Source organism: Maylandia zebra, linkage group LG3 (assembly GCF_041146795.1).
Source record: "Maylandia zebra isolate NMK-2024a linkage group LG3, Mzebra_GT3a, whole genome shotgun sequence".
NCBI lineage: Eukaryota > Metazoa > Chordata > Actinopteri > Cichliformes > Cichlidae > Maylandia > Maylandia zebra.
The window spans coordinates 21,968,152-21,989,403 of record NC_135169.1 but is presented as its reverse complement, the minus strand read 5'-3'; the positions used below and the strand labels follow the sequence as shown (position 1 = coordinate 21,989,403).

The window sequence follows — 21,252 nt, the reverse complement described above, 5'->3', positions numbered from 1 at the left end:
GAGGTTTTTTATATTGTTATTATTGTATCTAGAGTGATGACATTTAATGTCATTTTTCAGATACAGAGACACGTGAAGAAGCCAAATCTCACAATAATGAAGTGAACACATTTATAGTCAGTGTTCAAGATGATGGATAGAAATGAAAATCATGGAGCATTTATGCATTTTTACGTCTGTGTCACAGAAACTGTTCAGCTATTCTCTGTTTATTAGTCTATTTATCAGGAACCTCTGTTGATTTTATATGTAGAGGATTTTTCTTCTGTCACTGAACCTTTTAAGGGTTTTCTCTTAGTAGTTTTGGGGAGTTTTTAATTAGATTTACAGCTTCAGAATAACTTTGTGATGTCAGATCAGAAAGTCTGTGTCCAACCCTGGTGTTTGATCAGATGTTTGATCCCTGCAGGGTTGGAGTTTTTTCTATGAATGTTGAATTTGTTGTATTTTATTTGAGTTAGATTTTTACTGATGAATGATTCATTGTAAAAAGTGGATCTACCAACAGTTTATTTCTTTGTTATTGTGATTAAAATGTCAAACAAATATATTTTCCACTTTTTGTGTGACAGAGGCAGGAATTTCTCTGTCCTGCATGTGGAGAAATCTCCTGTTAAATCAGAACATTAACAGGTTTCAGGTTGTATTCAAACACACATTACTGTGTATCATGTGTCAGCAGGCATGTGTTAACAGGGACTATAAGACACTTTAGTGGCTTTAATGCATATTTGTATGTTTAACACAGTCAGGTGCACAGGTTCTTTAGACTAAAAAGAGGGAGGAGATGTGCTTCCAAGATTTATTATCCAGACAGAGAAAGCAACTTCACATTCAACCATACAGGGAAGAGGAGTTCAGGACTGAGGCTTACCAGCAGGTGAGAATGGTCGACACAAGGGGAAGGCGGATCCATCAAATAAATAAATAAATAAATAAGTAAAAATAGATCAACAGTAACACTGTTTCGTCTTCCGTGGACTCTGTATCTCCTGAATCAGATAACTCCGCTACTGTGTGTTTGAACTCTAAAGACATTATTCAGAGCGACCCCTCTGTGTCAAGTTGAAACTGTCTTTGGCACCATTAACCTAGTTTGCCCAGTGACTGTTACTGCTCCTGAGCTCCGCTCTGCACTTCCAGTTCCTGTTCCCAGGGCAGCTCGGGCCCAGCTTTCCCTTGCACCCTTACCAATTCCTTGGGTGGGAGCAGCAGAGGTCCAGCTAGCTCCTGCGCCTACACGGGCTCCCAGAATAAAGACAGGCAGAACACAGCTCGTCCCTGCGCCCGTATCTGTTCCTCGGGTGGGGATGGCTGGTGTTCGGCCAGGCCCAGTACCCATCCCTGTTCCCCAGAGGAGAGCAGCTAAGAGTCAGTTACCTGATTAGTCGCAAGTTCAACAACCATCACAGCCACCAGCACAACCATCATCACAACCACCACTACAACTTTTGTTTCAGCCATTAGCTCATTTATCAGCTCAGTTTCCTGTTTTATCACCAGCTCAGCCTCTAATTCAGTTTCTAGTTCAGTTTTTAGCTCTATTACTTGTTCAGGCTTTAGCTCTGTTTCCAGGTCCCTCTCTAGCCCAGCCCTGTTCACTTCCTGTCATCCTCTGCTGAAAGCTCTGGTGAGCCTGTTCATCCACCACCTGCTCAACCATCAGCTCTATCGTCTGCGGCTGCCACGTTGCCATCTGCTCCAGTGGTTACCACACCATCGTCTGGTTCTGCACCCACCAAGCCTCCACCAGTACGCCCGGTGCCCAAGAATCATCGCCCACGCCCACTTCCAGAAAACAACATGGATGTGCAGTTTTTCACTAAAACATGTTTTTATCTCAGATGTAAATTTATCCAGTGAATCGTTAAAGTGTGAAAAATTAGCTTGTTTGTCTTTTGTGACATAAACACTCAGTGTTCACAACACTCATGTGTGGAAATGTGCTGATAAAGTGTGTTGGGAGCTGATAACAAGTTAAGACAGCCAGCAAATGTGTGCCCTCGATAGTTGTTCTTTTAACAATGCTGGTTAATTCTGTCGTGTTCATGTTGATTCTTAGTAGCAGTGTGTGGTCAGTGTGGTTTGTGCTCGGCTGCAGGGGAGGAGTGCAGCAGTGGGTTCAGGGTGTGGTGTCAGGGGATACTGGTTGTTACAACCAGCAAGCATCATCTAAACACACCTTCCCTCCTTTAAACAGCGAAACAAATGAGATTCATGGTACGATCCAGAGGATTTCTGAAACAGGTTTCCAGCCTTACATTTCCAGTTTGAATTAGCGACACATTAGTGAATGCTCTTTATCAGCTTCCAGGCTCAAGCTGAATAAAGTGCACTTTGTTCTGTGTAACACAAATGATGATGTGGTGCACAATTCCCTGGATCATAGCAAGTCTGTTGCACAAGAGGAGAAACTGTTGATGTGGGAAGCATAAAACAGGCGCGCACTGCTGAGTGTTTTTGTGTGATGGGGATGAAATAAGATGTGTTAACACTCACAGTCTGACCACTTGTGTCTCATAGCGATCGTGGAAAACACATGACATAAATGATATCATGACCCTGCTCAGTTGGTGGGTTTGGGCAGTGTGAATAACCCTCTCAAAGCTGCAGGGGAATAAGCAGGTGTAATGTTGTCACTACTGGAGGTGAAACATTGTCATTGTTTAAAGAGGGAGGATACTTACACACTTCATAAACCAGCAAGAAGACTTTTCCCCAGAAACAGAGTTTTGATTGGTGGAATCGACAAACAGTTTGAGGCTGATTTGGCTGATATGGGTGAATATTGTGCAGATAATGATAATGTGAGACACTTACTGACATGTACAGATGGATTTTCTAAGTATGCATGCAGGTGTCTTCAAACCAAGGCAGCAGCATCTGTTGCATCTGCTTTTGAGGATGAGTGAGGGACGTGTACCTGTTAAACTTCCAACAGATGAAGGCGAGGAGTTTAATAATAAACATTTCCATCAGCTGATGGTTCAGTTTAACATCACACATTTCTCTGCATGAAGCCAGATTGAACCAAGTGTTGTGGAGCATTTTAACAAAAGCTTTAAGGGCCGTATGTGAAAATACTTCACATCTGTTAACTTATGAAGACATGTAAACGTGGACCAGGACCTTGTGCTGTCAAGGCCAAGTGCTGCAGAGAGGGGGTTTCTCCAGGTGTGTGGTGGAGTGAGGAGAAGAACAACATGTCTAACCTTTCCTTTCCTTTTTCAGAGCAGAGGTGCAGACAGGAGGGCAGGCGGGTGAGTTTTCAGACTTACTCCGGGAAGCTGAGAGGAAGAGCAGCAGCAGCGAGCAGGTAAGTTTCCAGCAGGCAGTGAACAGACAAAGAGGACCAGCATCATCTAAGCATCATGAGCTTAACTGCAAATTCATCTCTGCTACACTTGATGTAACCAAACTGAGCATGAAGCCACAGCCACTGTGCAGCAGTCACACACTGTTCTGTTAAATCCATCACAGTGCAGCAAACTAACCTGTTTATCCTGCACTAACCTGTAACTTTCAAATAAACCAGTGAGTCTGAAAGGAACTTTTAAAGAACACCGATCACATGACCTGTTTAATTTTGCCTCATTTATTTTCTGGTGAGAAACGCCCCCTGTTGGCTAATGCTCAACTTATCTGTGAGCTCTGATGAAATGAAAATCTGTTACACTGATATTTAGTTTTTATCTTGCAGGTCAGTGAGTGAAATGCACCGGGTAAAATCAACAGAAAAAACGTCACATGTTCTTCCACGTTCATAGAGAGGAGCTCATGGTTCGTAGAGACAGCTGCCAAAGACGGAGAAACGCAAGGACGGGTACAGATAGACAGCCTGAAAACATCTAAACATGTTACTGGAGTAACAAAACAACACACTTCACTCTGATATCAACAGACAATTTTACATCTTGTAGCTGAAAGTGTGCACAGAACAATGATCATGATTTGGATCATAGACGAACATTAACTCTTCATGTGCTGGTGAGCTGCACTGAAACTGTGGCTGCAAACTCTGCCAAGTGTCAAGTGTCTGTTATTGTCATTACCATGTGCAGTCGTACAGTACAGAGTGAAATGACAGCTTTCCTCTGAGACCCTGGTGCTACATATGACATATAATAGAAAAACACGGGACTACGTAAAGTGCAATGTGCAAAAAATTGCTAAGAAAACAAGACAAGACAGTGCAACACTAGACAGAACAGGGCGACACAGACACAAGACAGTGCAATGGATGTGTGTGTGTGTGTGTGTGTGTGTGTGTGTGTGTGTGTGTGTGTGTGTGTGTGTGTGTGTGTGTGTGTCCAGTCACTGAGTGTTCAGCAGTCTGACGGCTTGGGGGAAGAAACTGTTCCATAGTCTGGCAGTGAGGGCCCGAATGCTCCGGTACCTCTTTCCAGAAGGCAGCAGGGTGAAAAGTGTGTGTGAGGTCCTCCATAGTGCTGGTGGCGTTGCAGATGGAGCGGGTGCTGAAAGTGTCCTTGGTGGAGGGAAGAGAGGCTCCAGTGATCTTCTCAGCTGCTCTCACTATCCATTGTAGGGTATTGCAATCCGATATGGTGCAGTTACCACACCAGGCAGTGATGCAGCTGCTCAGGATGCTCTCGACAGTCCCTCTGTAGAAGGTGGTAAGAATGGATGATGGCAGATGGGCTTTCCTCAGCTTCTGCAGGAAGTAGACACGCTGCTGGGCTTTTTGGTTATGGAGCTGGTGTTGAGGGACCAGGAGAGGTTCTCCACCAGGTAGAGACCAAGGAATCTGGTGCTCTTGACAACCTCCACAGAGGATCTATTGATGTTAAGTGGGCAGTGATCTCTCCGTGCTCTCCTGAAGTCAACAATCATCTCTTTTGTTTTGTCCACATTCAGAGACAGGTTGTCAGCTCTGAGATGAGTTTGAATCCCTGTGATCTTGACCTCAAGTTCAGAGTCAACTTTTCTGAGATCACCTGTGATTTTCACATTTACTAGAAGTGCAGCTGCGGAGAGGCTGAGGGGTAGCTGCCAAAATGTTTTAGAAGATGAGAAAGTTCATGTGAGACAGGATTCAGCTCTGCTGAGTTTTTTATACTTTTATTTAAAACATATATAAATGTGTGTGAAAAGGTTCTTCCTCAAATCAAATTTTATCGTCACAGGGAGAAGATGATCTGCAGGATCCTGCTGCTCATCATCCTCACCTCATGTGTCTCTGGTTAGTTTACAGCTTCACTTTATGAACTCCAAATAAAGCTCAACAACAGATTTGTTCCACTTCTCAGTGTGTCTGCTCCTCTCTTTCCCTCTCTGTCTCCTCAACAGGATCATTTGTAGTCAATGTGACACAGACCTGCTATCAGGCAGAGGAGAACCACAACATCACACTGGAGTGGACGTTCACCACCAAACCTGACACATTTATCCTCCTGAGAAGCAGCATTTATGTCCTCTGTAATGGACATTTGTTTTAAGTCTATATATTTTGCCCCTTTTTAGCTAAGTCCTCATGTACTAAATAGAGGACGTCCTGGGATTTCCATTGATATCTTGTGTGTTTAGGCCTCTTTTATATTCAAACAGAAAGGAAATAATAAAAAAAGTTCATTTTTTCTCAGACTCAGTTTGACAAAAAGGCTGAAGCCATAATCAGTGTTCATCTGACACAGGTCCAGTCCCGAGTCATCAGTCCTGAGTCTGAACAGCTGAAGTCTGATTCGTCCTTCCTGAGACTCTGACACCTGAACGCCTTCATGAACATGACAGGTGTTGAGGTGAATACGTTGTGTTAAATGAAACCAGATTTCTGCCCAAACAAATTGTCATGGACATAATACAGGACAGAGATTGTTTGATCTGTTATCTCTCCACAGAAGATAAAAATATAATTCCAGGATCTGTCAGGTTTGGTTGTGAACGCCCACTCCAGTGTGATGTGTGTCATGTTTTAGTCTCTAACACAGGCAGGCCCAACAGAACAGGGGAAACAGTGGATTTAAACACCTGTTGTTGAAAACTCAAAACAGATTTTGGCACAAAATGGAGAATCCACTGTGTGATCATGTAGTTCAAAGTTCAGGCTGGAACTGAAACAACAACAAAAGTGAAGAATCAGGAACAAACACACACAAACACACAGACAGTGAGCACACAATAAGTAAGAAAAATCAAGTTACAGAAATAATAAAAAGACTCATTTACACCAAAGAGTGGGGCTGTTACTGAGATGGTGAGCTCAGGTCGAGTGAAAGAAAACTGCGTCTGAGCCGATGACCTGAGATTGGACACTGAATTATTATTAATATTAATACATTTTCCAGTTTACCTACATTAACACTTCTAAGTGTGCCAAAGAGACACATAAATACGAGTTCATATTAGTTCCTATTACAGAGGATCATATTTTTTGTTTCAAGGTCAACACACACAAACATAATTATTGTTATTTTTTACTCCTGTTTTACTGATGTCTTCAAACATTACTCATGAAACCAAACCCAATAATATCTGTGTGTTTCTTCGAAGTTGCTGAAAACTGAAGCTGTAGTGAAAACAAACAGAGGAACAAACTCGCTGATGTAACCTGACCTCAGGCAGCCAGGCGTGACGGCTGTGTTTGCATATGGAAATACACTTGGTTCTTTGTCCTGTAAGGGCTGATGAAAAAAGTACAGAGTGACAGAAGGACACACGGCAGATGTACGTATTTTATCTTTCATTTATTTTTACTGTAATTCTGTGTCTTCTGTCCTGCTACCAATGAATTATTAGCCAGTCAGCTATCTGGTGAACGTGGTTAAATATTTCAGTCAGTGCACATCATCATGTGAAGCTAAGACCAAAACAGCTGATTATATGGGATAATGTTGTCCTCTGAAAGGGACCACAAAACCTTTGAGAATCTTTTTACTGGACTGAGGAGGCTGAAGGTTTCCCACTGCAGGCAGAACAGACTCTGTTGGAAGGACTAAAGGTGAGACATGAACCATGAATTAGGTGTTTTGTGTTTTCAGACAATCAGATGATGGTTTTATGTGCTTTGACAAAACTGTTAATGCCTCTGGGTGATGAGCTCTCTGTGTAGTTTATCATGTTTTTGATTCAGGTGGCTGGATCATTTCTGACTTTGTCAGGACGCAGAGCCCTACAGTTCTTAACATAATTATTATTCAATTAAAATGTTTTACGCCATTTAGTAACTGCATAATTTATGTTTAGTTGTTCAAACCCTTTACTTGATGGATGAAATTCAGTAGCCAGGGGCAGGAAATTCAGCAAAACACCAGAACAAGGCAGTGTTTAACCAGTTTAACCAGTTTAACCAGTCTAACAGTGTAGGCGTGTCATCAGTACAGTGAGCACCTGTATTCAAAACAATAACATATAAGAGAAAAACAAGGAAGTGAGCTACAGAATAGTTTACTTAAATACAGACTCAAACTCCTGAAGGATAAAGTGGTGAAAGTAAGACAAAACCTTAATGGAGAAAGAACAGAATCAGATCTTCTCCCGGTGCAGACAGCAAACAGCTGCAGACAGACAGTGTTCAGGAAGATGATGAAAAAGTGAATCTTTGATCTGATTTATATCATGTAAGTTTTTTATGCTTTTTTAAATTTGTTTTCTATGTAATCTCCTCTTTAAAAAGTTTAATCATCACAATGATTGTTTGTTGACTCTTTCAGATTTCAGATTTTTGTTGACAAACAATGAAACCTTAATTATAATATAATATAATATAATATAAAACTATTATTATAATTAAACAGGTATTTGATAGCGATACCTTATTGCTATCAAATATCTCAATAAACAGAAAAAAATAAAATCTGTGTTTTATTCTCACTTTTCTCTCCCATCAGGTGACTGCAGGTTTTTACCAACATGGAAAGGTATCACACATAAAACCTCACATTATCGTCACTGCTAAAAGAACAAATACAGAAATGATTTCATACCTGCAGTAACTCTCTACAAAAAAACTGCTCTCTGTTTTGTTCATTCAATTTAACCCTGCAAGGTTTTTCCAGCGTATGTTCCACCTGGAGATTAAAAAAGTGTATATATATAACCCTGCCTTATTCTTTTCCTCACTCCTCAGACCAGACTCTCCTGAGCCTGAGACCAGACTCAGCTCTGTAACAATGAGGGAGAGAAGCTCTCCAGAGAAAGACCGTCCTGACTTTAAAAGAAGGGAACTGACTCCTGATGAGAGGTAAGAGTTAACAAAATGTTAAACGTATCTTAACTCCATGAGTAAACAGTGAGAAGGTTTGGTTTAGTCATTTATTTATTTATTTATTTATTTATTTATTTTTAACTTTGTTCACAAAAAGAAGAAAAGACAGTTGGATAAACAAACAGACTAAAGAGAACATTGTGAAGAGCATCAAACTTTTTAGCCTTACTGTAATATTATCACTGTGACTAGCTCCAAGTTTATCCTACTTTTTGTGTCAGAAGGCTAAAAATTTAATTTCTCTGTTCACCAGGATCACTGAGACACCAGATGCGCTTGAACCTGAACCTGGACCCAGCTGTGTGTCTTTGAAGAGTGATCGGTCAAAATATTTCATCTTTAACTTTAAAGGAACAAAGTCTGCTGCTGCTGAGGAGTAAGACATTTCACATTTACCTTACAGCTCTGTGGTACACCTGGCCTCAGTCCTGAGATTGAAGAGCTCCATAAGTGAGGCTGCTAACTTAAAAGAAAAATAAATCTATTTTAACAGTCCTGCATTCCCTGCACTGGGCATCACACTGATTATAATTTATGTGGTAATCAGCAGGAATGTGTCAGCAGTTAGTTTGACTCTTTTGACTCTGATGTGGTTGCCAGTTTTGCGTAGGAAGGTGAAATGATCTGCAGCTGTATGTGTGGTGCTGGATGCCACCATATGAGCTGATGGATTTCTCTAACTATTAAATGATTCTCATAATTCATAGTGACAAACCATCACCATGACAATCGTCAACAAAACTAATAAGGACAACAGCAAATCTTTTTTTTTAAACTTGATATTTACATTACATTCGATTGGGGTGGCTGTAGCTCAGGTGGCAGAGCAGGGCAGCCACTAATCAGAAGGTCGATGGTTCGATCCCAGGCTGCCTCCTGGCTGCATGCCAAATATCCTTGGGCAAGATACTAACCCCATGTTTGACTACTGGTGGTGGTCAGAGGGCCCGGTGGTGCCAGTGTCCGGCAGCCTCGCTTCTGTCAGTGTGCCCCAGGGCAGCTGTGGCTACAATGTAGCTTGCTATTGCCAGTGTGTGAATGACTGAATGTAGTGTGAAGCGCTTTGGGGTCCTTAGGGACTGAGCGCCATACAAATGCAGGCCATTTACCTTTTACATTACCATACCATTTACATTACATTTTTCACCAGTGGTTCCTTTTTATATGACCTCCATGAAATAACATGACAAAATGGGTCATGTAGTAAGATGATCATTTTGTTGTTCAGCATCTGGACACTGAACACCACAGATGTAGCTGATTCAAAGTGTCATCTTACGATTTTTTAATTTGTGCATTTTAAGTTTTTTTACTCAGAAAAAAGCGTCAGCTGCTGTAAGATGCTCTTCCCTGGTGTTTGTATTTTTAAAAACGGTCAAATTTAAAATGAAACACTTCAACACATCAACACGAATCTGACTTTTTTAATGTGATGATGCAATGTGCAGGAAATATCCATAATATGGTCATTACAAGAACACTGGTACAGAACCATCACTGACCTGTTAGTTTTGGACAAGTGGAGTCTAATAAATAAGTCTATAAATTAACATAATAGGTTTGTTATAGCACAGTTGTGCTTGTTTTAATCAGGATGATCATCTAACAGTAGAAGAAGAAATCTGTGGCTTGTATTTATGTGGTAAATGGTTCTAATTTCTTCATGCAGATGAAAATTAGCCCAAGGCTATAATCTGGCATATTTAAATTTGTTAAAATGTTCATTAATATGTATTGCCCCTCTTTCTAAAAAAAATAAAAATAAATAATGATGTCTCCACAGAGCTGATCAGGAGAAACTGCAGCATCAAACTGATCTGGACTCAATATTTAAGGTTTGTACATGTACACCAACCTCTGTTTGTAATTGTTTTCATGTTGCACAGTACAATATTCGTCATAAAATTATGGCAAAATTCCAGAAATAATTCAACAATGAATTAATTTTTTACTTTATTTTTATTTATGAAACACTTTTCAAAGCAAAGCTTCAGCATAACTTTATAACACGACCTGAAAATAAGGCGCAAGTACCCTTTACTTACGTGGAATTTGCAGGAAACTACAGGGAACATAAGATGTAAGATGGGGAAATAACCGAGTACTTAGAATTATTTAATTTAATTTATGTTATTATTTTATTGTTTCCTGTAAAATGAACATAAGTACAGGGTATTTTTTTTAAATTGAAAACACACACAAAACAAATCTGTGAAAAATTATTTTTACTATGAAGATCTGATTTTTGTGAATTCAGATTGTGTTGCTTATTTTCCAGATACTGGAGGGAAACATTATCATGTTTGTGAAGGACGAGCTAAAGAAGCTGCAGAATGATCTGAATCCAGATTATTCAGAGTGTCAGAGGGATGAAGAGGAGGTGTTGGACAGTGAGGAAGAGAAGCAGAGAAGGAGCAGCAGACAGGCATTTCTGAAACTCGCAGTTAACTTCCTGAGAATAATGAAACAGGAGGAGCTGGCTGACTGTCTGCAGAGCAGTGAGAGGATTTCTCTTCATAAATTCAGTCTTTACAGGAATGAAATTGTCACATTTTCATAACACTCATGTTTCTGGTTCTTCCCTGTAGAAAATCCTGATCCACTTTGTGAGAATACATTTAAATGTAACCTAAAGAAGAAGTTCCAGTGTGTCTCTGAGGGGATTGCTAAACCAGGAAACCAAACCACTCTAAATGAGATCTACACAGAGCTCTGCATCACAGAGGGAGGGACCGGAGAGGTCAACACTGAACATGAGGTCAGACAGATTGAAACGTTCTCCTGGAAACCAAACAGACCAGAAACAACAATCAGGTGTGAAGACATCTTTAAAGCTTCAACTGAAAGAGACAAACCAATCAGAACAGTTCTGACCAAAGGAGTGGCTGGCATCGGGAAAACATTCCTGACACAAAAGTTCACTTTGGACTGGACTGAAGACAAGACCAACCAGGACATCCAGTTCATGTTTCCATTCCCATTCAGAGAGCTGAATTCACTGAAGGATAAAAAGTTCAGCTTAGTGGGACTTATTCATCACTTCTTCACTGAAATCAAAGAAGCAGGAATCTGTAACTTTAAAAAGTTCAAAGTTGTGTTCATCTTTGATAGTCTGGATGAATGTCGACTTCCTCTGAACTTCCACATCACTGAGATCCTCACTGATGTTACAGAGTCCACATCAGTGGATGTGCTGCTGACAAACCTCATCAGTGGACAGTTGCTTCCTTCTGCTCACATCTGGATAACCACACGACCTGCAGCAGCCAATCAGATTCCTGCTGAGTATATAGACATGGTTACAGAGATCAGAGGGTTCACTGACCCAAAGAAGGAAGAGTACTTCAGGAAGAGACTCAGAGACAAGGAAGAGGCCAACACCATAATCTCTCACATCAAGACATCACGAAGCCTCCACATCATGTGTCACATCCCAATCTTCTGCTTGATCACTGCTACAGTTCTAGAGAGTTTGTTAAAAACCAAACAGGCTGGAGGAAAGCTGCCCAAGACACTGACTGAGATGTACATTCACTTCCTGGTGGTTCAGACCAAACTGAAGAACATCAAGTATGATGGAGGAGCTGAGACAGATCCTCTCTGGAGTCCAGAGAGCAGGAAGATGATTGAAGCACTGGGGAAACTGGCGTTTCAGGAGCTGCAGAAAGGAAACCTGATCTTCTATGAATCAGACCTGACAGAGTGTGGCATTAATGTCAGAGAAGCCTCAGTGTACTCAGGAGTGTTCACACAGATCTTTAAAGAAGAGAGAGGGCTGTACCAAGAGAAAGTTTACTGTTTTGTCCATCTGAGCATTCAGGAGTTTTTAGCTGCTCTTCATGTGCATCTGACATTCACCAACTCTGGTATCAACCTGCTGGAGGAAGAAGAAACAGCCTCAGTGCAGACTGATGAGTCTTCAGTAAGACATTTCTACCAGAGTGCCGTGGACAAGGCCTTACGAAGTCCAAATGGACATCTGGACATGTTTCTCCGGTTCCTCCTTGGTCTTTCACTGCAGACCAATCAGAATCTCTTACAAGGCCTGCTCACACAAACAGGAAACAGCTCACAGATAAATCAGGAAACAGCTCAGTATGTTAAAAAAAAGATGAATGGCGCTCTCTCTCCTGAGAAAAGCATCAATCTGTTCCACTGTCTGAATGAATTGAATGATGACTCTGTAGTGAAGGAGGTCCAGCATCAACTGAGTTTAGGACAACTGTCTAAAGTTGATCTCTCTCCTGCTCAGTGGTCAGCTCTGGTCTTCGTCTTACTGTCATCAGAAACAGGTGTGGATGAGTTTGACTTGAGGAAATATTCAGCTTCAGAAGATGCTCTTCTGCAGCTGCCGCCAGTGGTCAAAGCCTGTAAGAAAGTCCAGTAAGTATCCAGTTTAATCCTGGCAAGAGATTGCTTTAAAGTATTTATTTCAAAAGTTTGGAAAGTTCACTGCTATTCATGTCTGTCTAGGTTAAGCGGCTGTAACCTCACAGAGAGAAGCTGTCAAACTCTTTCCTCAATTCTAAGTTCTCAGTCCTCCAGCCTGAGAGAGCTGGACATGAGTAACAACAACCTCCAGGACTCAGGAGTGAAGCTGCTTTGTGTTGGACTTGGGAGTCCACACTGTGTGCTGGAAACTCTCAGGTTAGCTGACTCTTTGTTTCAGGAGATTTGGATATTTCACAACAACTGTCATTATTTTATAGATTTAAGATGTTGTTTCTGTTCTGGTGTAAGCTCTGAAAGAGCACAGTAGAAGAGAAAGACACACACACACACACACACACACACACACACACACACACACACACAAACAAACATAACTTTATTTATGTCTGTCCATCATAGTATAAAATAAAATGTAATAATATTTTTTCCATGTTTTTAAACAGAGTCCTTAAAAGCCTTTTTTAAAACTACTTTAACTGAAATCAGAATCTGTTCATATGACTGCATGTGCATCATCAAATGCAGAGCAGTTCCTTACATTGTTGTATGTGTTTTAAGGTTGTCAGGCTGTCAGATCACAGGAACAGGCTTCACCTCTCTGGCCACAGCTCTGCGCTCCAATCCCTCCTTTTTGAAAGAGCTGGACTTGAGCTATAATCATCCAGGAGACTCAGGAATGAAGCTTTTGTCTGCTCAACAGCAGGATCCACATGTGAAACTGGACATACTCTGGTAGGAAAACAGGAAATAAAGCTGAAAATATATATTTTTTTCCAACATTTTGTAAGGAAGAGCAGATATTTACTTGAATTCATTTAAGGGTTTATTGTAACCACTGACCTGATGGCCCGTAATATAGTCTGTATGTCCAGTCAAATGGGCAACTGTGTGGCTGAATGACTCAGAACCAATCACAGTAAAGCTCATCTGTGAGTCAAAATCACAAAATCAATCATCTCTAACATTTTCTTGTCTTGCTGGTCAAAGGTGGTGCTCAAACATATCCCAGCTGTCACAGTCTTTGCCAAGCAGTTGCATACTGTGATATCATTCACAATAAGGGGTCATCTTGTTGATCTACTTGAGCTCAGTGGGTGAACAGGCGACCATATGCCGTATGGCCGGAGAGCAGTAGGCCTGGGTTCAAGCAGCCTTTTGCTGCATGTCTTTTCCTCTTCCTCTCACCACTTTCCTGCCTATCTACAATATATCTATCCAATTATGGACAAAAAAGTAAAGTAAGTGATCAGAATCAGAATCAGAATCAGAATACTTTATTGATCCCTGGGGGAAATTATTTTTTGTTACAGTGCTCCATTTTAAACCAACATTAAGACAAGACAGACAATACGCTAACTAAGAATAGTACAATATATACATATATATACATACATACATACATAAGTCACTTATAAATAAATATTTGGAAAAGAAACATGTGTAGTTGTAGCAGCAAACAGTGTGTTAAGTGGATGCGTTGTACAGGGAGATGGCCACAGGCAGGAATGATTTCCTGTGTCGTTCAGTGGTGCTTTTCGGTAATCTCAGTCTCTCACTGAACGAGCTCCTGTGACTGACCAACATGTCATGGAGTGGGTGGGAGGTGTTATCCAACATTGTCTTTATCTTGGACAGCATCCGCCTCTCCGACATTACACAGAATTTTATACCATTGTTTTCTGTTCATTTATACACACGTTCCTCTTTCCTTCAGTCATTCCTCTTGTGACAAAAAAACCATCATATTCAATCAGGTTCACATGTTAAACCCACTTGGTCGCATTGTTTTTTTCACAAGTATAGATCTACAAAATAATTTAATAATTATTTACAATAAATCTGTAACTAAATCCTGCTGCTGTCCAGCTTCAACAATATCTCTGTGCAGTAATATTAGCACTGCGAATAACCTGCTTATTATAACTGTTACAAACTCTTTATACCTTAAAAGATTAAACACTATATTTGCAAACAATAAACAAACATATTCTATAGTTGTCCAAAAGTAAATATAAACCAGTCTATTTACATTTAGCAATATAATGAGTAAGAATGAGGTTATGTTGAAATCATCAACTGTAAAACTTCTACTAACATCAGGTTAAAATTATGTCTCAGAGCTACATGTGCTACGAAATAAAACAGATGTAGTAAGACCCACCACGTCTTTACACTACAAGTGGAATTGTGGCGACGCCACGCAATTTTCATAACCTTAACTGAAAAGTGCAATACAGCAGTGAACCAAAGGCTTTTACATCAGTAAATGTTTCCAGCAGATTACAACTGTTACCATACACTTGTAGGTGTCACAATAGCTAAGTGTGGTTTTGATGTGTTTAACCCTGACAAGTTCTGACAAGTGTCTTTGTCATAGTTCTTGGTCTGCGATGGGGGGTTTGAGTTTATTTTGGGATTGTTGACACTTTACTTTATTAACCTCTTAAGCCCCTTAAGCCTAACTGATCTCCTGCCTTTTGCCCCTGTATCAAGGGACGTTGGGGTTTAAGAGGTTAAGATGATTTAGGTTTGGGTTTTAGTTTTCCTAATGTCTTTAAGTTTATTCATGTGTCCCCCAGTCATGTCTTTGTGTTTCATCTCGCTTTTCTGTTCCCGTTTTCCCCTCCATGTGTTTCTTTCCATGTCTCCTCTGTCTGTCATGTCCATCCATGTCTCTTTTCCTCAGCCATTATGTCTCTTTGCCTGCTCTGTGTCCCTCCGTCCCCCCCTCTCTGTCTCTCGCTCACTCCCTCTCCCTCCAGGCCTCGTCTCCCTTAGTTGTTCCCATGTTTCTCTCCTTGTGTTCAATCCTTTCTACCTAATCTGTCATGTCCATCCCTGTCTATTTCCTCCCCCTGCCCCTTTGTCAAGCCTTTGTCTCTTGGTCTGTGTCTCAGTGTGTTTCCTGTTTTATTTTGACAATCTCAAGTTCTGTGTTCAGTGTGTGCAGTCCTGCTTCCTCCTGTCAGATGACACCTAATTCGTTCCTGCTGTGTTCCCCATGTTTTTCCACTAGAACAAGTGGGCTTTTTTCCGTTATTTTGCAAATGTACACAGCAAATCCAGCATGTCCAAATTAACACTGTTGGATTTGATTTCAACACTATTAAAGTGTCTATATGGGTCCACACCAGAGAGTGTTAATTTAACTTTTTTTGGAGAGTTGGTACGTTAACTCTGATTTAGTGTTAAACACCAAATCTGTCTGGAGTTGATAATTTAACACAGGGTATTAGCCAAGCTTTTTTCAAGGCTGTGGTATTTGCCCGCAAACAATACCTTTCAGCTAGCTAAAACAGAATGTTATGCTATCAGCGAGCAACATGGCTAATGCCTTTCACACAGCTTTGTCTCAACTCCAAAGAGCCACAGAAGTAAAAGCTAATAGAAATAATTGAAACAATCTTTGGAAAAATGACTTACCAAGCATGGCAAACAACTCAAATATGTAGAGCAAAATGTTCTGAAACGGCTTCACTTCAGCTTCGATTGGAGCCGTGCTGGGGGCGGAGTCTGTGAATTTACTCTGTTGGTGTCGTAGCCCCTCTAGGAGTTCAGAGTTAAGAGGTCAAGAGTTAATGTTTCCATTGTAACACCTCCAGATTTGACATAGAAACACTCATTTTTAACACTCGATTTTAACTACTATCATTTTACACCTCAGAGTTACATTAAAAGAATGTGACTCTACTTAGAGTAAAATTAACTCTACTTTTGCAAGAAGACTATTAACACCAAAACATTTAACACTTTTGAATTTGCTGTGTACTGTTTATAAGGTTGGTGAAACCTGCAGTCAGCTGAGCCTGAAGAAGTCACATGGATGGGTGACAAAACGTTTCTCCCACTGAAAATGCAAAGTCCAGATAAACAGAATTGATTTTTTGATATTATGTAACCCTTTTGTTTCATTTCCCTTTATTACCAGATGTATTGCCATACATGCCAATGTTTTGGGTCAGATTGTTTTCTCAGACTTAGTCTCAGTCTGGAGCCCCAAAAGGTTGATTCTGTTCACCTGGATGTAATGTTTTCAGTGGGACAAACGTTTTGTCACTCATCCAAGTGACTTCTTTAATCTGTGCTGATTGCAGGTTTCCCCAACCTTATATACAGTTCAATGCGTAATGACTGAAACTAGCACATGTGAACAATAGGCTGTGAGGAGTTTCCCACTGAAAACGTTACATCCAGATGAACAGAATCAACCTTTTGGGATTTACTTACCTGGATGATTGAGCATGCATCAAGACATCTCAGTCTGGAGCTTACGTGTACCGTTACACCAATAAATGCAGAACCACCCTAATCTTTGGAACAGGATTTTGACTTTCCTATTGTAAAGAAAAAAAAAAGTGAAGCAAGTAGTTGTTATTTATGCAGAGCAGATATAGTCATGTGAGAAAATTAAGAATTCTTCTTCAAAGTTCCTCTTAAGTTATTCGATTCCTACTCATGGCTAAGCGGATGCTACAAGTGTGAACTGTTTTACACAGCGTCATTTATACAGGATTTTGGCTTTTTATTTACATGTCTAATTCTTTTCAATTTTCTCAGGTTGTATTTAGGTAATTTAAGAACCTTGTACAGACCAGTTGGTTTCTTTTTTTAAAAATTTACTTTGATATATAAATCCATAGAACTGGAAGTGCATTATCGTTTTCATTTTATTATGGAATAAAAGGAAACAAGATTATTTCTCTAGAAAAGATTACTCAGACAATATAAAGGCATGTTTTCACACTAAAAGATAAAATTCTCATTTCAGTGTGGAGCCTCAAGGAGTCCAGTGGATGAGACCAGGTCTAAGGAAATGTGAGTATTTTTGATGTATCAGTTCTATTTACACCATGTTGTACTGTGTTCACATTTTTTACACTTTAGTTGTACCTCTGTCAAATATATGTAATCATGAATTTTACAAAAAAGTTACATATCTTCTTACTTACTTACTAAGTAGAAACCAATTTCTGATGGTAACACACTCTTAAAAAATCAAAAACTTTTGCATACCGGATCTTCTTCATACATTAACATGAAAACCATGCAAATAAAATTAAAAGTGTTTATTACAGACCATTTGCACTGTGTCTCATTGTCCCCTTTAGATTTCTGTGACCTGACGCTGGATCTAAACACAGCACACAGGAACCTCAAACTGTCTGACAACAACAAGAAGGTCACACACGTGAAAGAAGACCAGCTGTATCCTGATCATGATCTTAGGTTTGATCACTGGCCTCAGCTGCTCTGTACCAACAGTCTGACTGGTCGCTGTTACTGGGAGGTCGAGTGGAATGGAGAGGTTCGTATCAGTGTAGCTTGTGTAGGAATTGGACGGAAAGGAGACGGCGATGACAGCAGGTTCGGAAGGACTGATCAGTCCTGGAGTCTCTACTGCAGTAATGATGATGGTTACTTTGGAAATTACAATTACGCATCAATAGTGATCGCTGTCCCCTCCTCGATTGTCTCTCACAAATTAGCAGTGTATGTGGACTACCCTGCAGGCACTGTGTCCTTTTACAGTGTCCTCTCTGACACACTGATCCACCTGCACACTTTCAACACCAAATTCAATGAAGCACTATATGCTGGGTTTCAATTAAAGTCACCTGGCTCCACTGTCTCTCTCTGTGACGGCTCAGAGTGAATTTACTGCGACAAGACACATTCTCACATTAGTGTGGAGCACCCATAATTTAGTAATACATGTACAATGACAATAAAGAGCTATTCTACTCTATTGAGCTTCATTTGTTTACCAAAAATGCTTCTAGATAAATTATGACTTTGTACTTTGTTTAGTTTTTTTTAACTTTCATCTACTGAAACTACTTGACCTGTTAAAGGTTAAGTTTATCTTTGGGATGGCGAGCGAAATGCATCTCTGGATGCTCCAGTATGGTGATGCTAGAGCAACCAGGTGTTTTTTGTTTTGTTTTGTTTTTTTAATAATAGGCAGTGAAATCTCAGAGCATTCTCATTCCCAACACACAACATACCGATGATTTGTCACATAGCATTGATATGTTACGTGTTGTATAAATGCACACTTCATGTGTCAATTTGTATTTTATTCATACATTTGTTATCACAAGAATAAAATCTGTGACAGAGTTTCTATTTGTGTGTTTAATTTTTAATTTATCTAAATAAAGCAAACCCTCACATATTCATGGAAATGAAAAACTAGAAAACAGCTGTCAGTTTAGAAAAAAAGAGAGAAGCTACTTGTTCCTCTGTTGCCAGAAGAGGTCAGTACAGTGGGTGGTTCAACATGTTTGACTTTGCTGAGTTTTACACATGATGCCCTCCCGGACCTAAAATCAAAAACAGTTTCGCACTAATGGTAAATGGACTGATTGTTACACAGCACTTTGCTACGACCCCAAAGCGCTTTAAACAACATGTCCCATTCAACCAAACACTTTCTTCTATGCTTTTATCTAACCCCTAACACGGAAGCATTGGAGAGCAACTTGGGGTTAGTATCTTGCACAAGGATATTTGGCATGCAGACTCGTGTAATCAGGGATCAAACCACCAACCTTTCAGTCAGTAGACTGGCTCTACCTCCTGAGTTACAGCCACCACTGAAGCCTAATAACCTGTTTTAGAAGAAGCTGGTCAGGATAGTATGGATTTGTTGGCATCTTCACTTAAAAAAAAGGTTGGTTTTATAAATGTAAATGTAGAGGAGTGGAGGCTGATGTAAAAGTACACTGTGATACAGCTCTGAGGTATTTTAAAAGCAACTTATGTATAACAGTAGCAGCAATCTGCAATGTGCACCTACTTTCTATATGTACATAACTGGCCTATTATTTACCAAACAGATTGAGTGAAAGTGCTATAAACAAACCCAAAGGAGCTAGTATTGTTATCTTATCTGTAACTTTGAGGTCACGTGATTTGACCTATGACCTATTTTTTCTCTTAAGGATAGCGATGCAGTGATATGTGCCTGTGTCGTTGAGTCTCAGATGACTTAAGAAGACACTCAAGCCATCCGTTCCAGGTGAACTGAATGATACTGTCATCCTCTGTAGTGTTCATCTGGATACGCCTCAGTGTTAGTCTCACTGTTATAGAATAAACATGTGTTTTCCTTTTCATATTCATTAGGTCTTTTTGCAGGAAGTCAGGAGGCCTGTTAGTGTTGACATTTTGAGCCATGTTATTGTGATGTTGCTCTTTTGCTCGGCTTTGTAGACCTATTCTGCACTCAGTGAAATTAGCCTGATCTGCAGAGGTTAAACGGAAATATATAAACAGAATAAAATGATAATTATGATAAAAGGCAGACAGAACTTATAAATAAATGAGAAATAATGAACAGGTGAAGCCTTTAAAGAGAGCATTTAAACTCAGTATGCATAATGTCATTTGTAAGTAGACTCAGAACTGAAGAAGCTTCTCAGATGAGAGGTGAGACGTCTTCAAGAAACTTAAAGAAGTGCAGACGCTTCTCTTTCCAAGCTCCTTAGAGTAGACTCATTATGCGTTTCCTTATTTCCTGTCATGTAGAGCTATATTGTTTCAGCAATGGATGAGATGCATTAGATATGACCATAATATTTAACAATGTTAAATAAAAAGGTGATTATGTATAGAAGTAATACCAGTGAGCCGGAGCCTCAGGCTTCTTTTCTACTCATACTCTCTATGATATCATAAAGACAGGATATCCTTAGTAAAGGTACCTAAAGCACACATGCACTGGATGTGAGCCACACACACATGCTGTTTAAACCTTCTATTAAATGGGCCAGCCAACCAAAGAAAGTTAGCTTAGATGCAGAGGAGGAAAAACACAATACAAAATTATAAAGACACAAAGAATTCAAAGTGCTGGGTCGAGTGACCCAGGATCCTGACTCTGTTGGTAAATGGAGATGTGTTTGTTTAGTAATGACAGAGTGAGAAGTGATTTTTAATATGTTTGATTGAAATATCTTCTGAAATGAACTCTTTACCAGAAACTTGTAAGATAATTGAAACCACTGAACAGGCTTTGTTGTGTTGAATGTCTGAGTGAACTGTCAAATATGTCTTGATGCATTCTCAATCATCTCAATCAAGTCTATATCATAATGTCTTCAGTTTTTGTGTTTGTTGTATGACTGTCAACGTTAACGCTGTCATCACGGTTAACGTGATTACAATTTTTAACGCAATCAACCCCTCTGGAGCGCAAAATGGACAAACTACCCGAAATGCGTTGACAGAGACTTTACAGGGATTTTGAGTCATTCTACACTCCAGATTGATTAATTGCGTTAAAAATTTTAATTGCATTAATCGTGATAACAGCGTTAATGTTGACCGCCCTAGTTTCTTGCTTTCTTTTTATTATGTTTTATTTGGCGGTTTTTATATATAGTATATAATATAATATATTTGAGCTGGTTATTAGATGCTGCTCCAGCCACTCAGAGAATCCGCCGCAGGCCTGCCCCTCTCCTCCCCATGTGGCAAGCAGCAGGCGCACCTCGCAAGTGGAGGGCGCCTTTACACCCCACAAATGGGTGATAGAAAACCGGTCGGTGCCAATGTAATCTCCAAAATGCGGAGGC

General features: G+C 40.1%; 1 protein-coding gene and 1 long non-coding RNA gene across 3 annotated transcripts; one reads left to right on the top strand and one right to left on the bottom strand.

Annotated features, from left to right (window-relative positions):
* Window positions 1-6,844: 6,844 nt before the first annotated feature.
* LOC112431796 (protein NLRC3-like) lies at window positions 6,845-18,787 on the top strand. Of its 2 annotated transcripts, XM_076882360.1 has the most exons (11): window positions 6,845-6,955; window positions 7,845-7,874; window positions 8,084-8,197; window positions 8,475-8,597; window positions 10,005-10,056; window positions 10,500-10,719; window positions 10,810-12,604; window positions 12,695-12,868; window positions 13,232-13,405; window positions 17,442-17,488; window positions 17,782-18,787. In XM_076882360.1, the coding sequence occupies exons 2-11, from the start codon at window positions 7,867-7,869 to the stop codon at window positions 18,324-18,326; spliced, it is 3,252 nt and encodes a 1,083-aa protein (XP_076738475.1). In that variant the 5' UTR covers window positions 6,845-6,955; window positions 7,845-7,866; the 3' UTR covers window positions 18,327-18,787. The 2 variants fall into 2 exon arrangements, with proteins under 2 accessions (XP_076738475.1, XP_076738476.1); XM_076882361.1 differs by lacking the exon at window positions 8,084-8,197.
* LOC143416806 (uncharacterized) lies at window positions 12,461-16,434 on the bottom strand. Its single transcript, XR_013097062.1, has 4 exons — window positions 16,097-16,434; window positions 13,514-13,600; window positions 13,212-13,402; window positions 12,461-12,589 (listed from the first exon to the last, which is right to left on the bottom strand). It is a non-coding gene; the product is annotated as an uncharacterized LOC143416806 (long non-coding RNA).
* Window positions 18,788-21,252: the final 2,465 nt, after the last annotated feature.

Bases quoted from the DNA above. Each gene is read 5' to 3' on its own strand.
- LOC112431796 (XM_076882360.1), top strand. The intron at 12,869-13,231 runs GTTAGCTGACTC...ATGTGTTTTAAG, and splicing joins TGTGTGCTGGAAACTCTCAG to GTTGTCAGGCTGTCAGATCA. The intron at 13,406-17,441 runs GTAGGAAAACAG...TTCTCATTTCAG, and splicing joins GTGAAACTGGACATACTCTG to TGTGGAGCCTCAAGGAGTCC.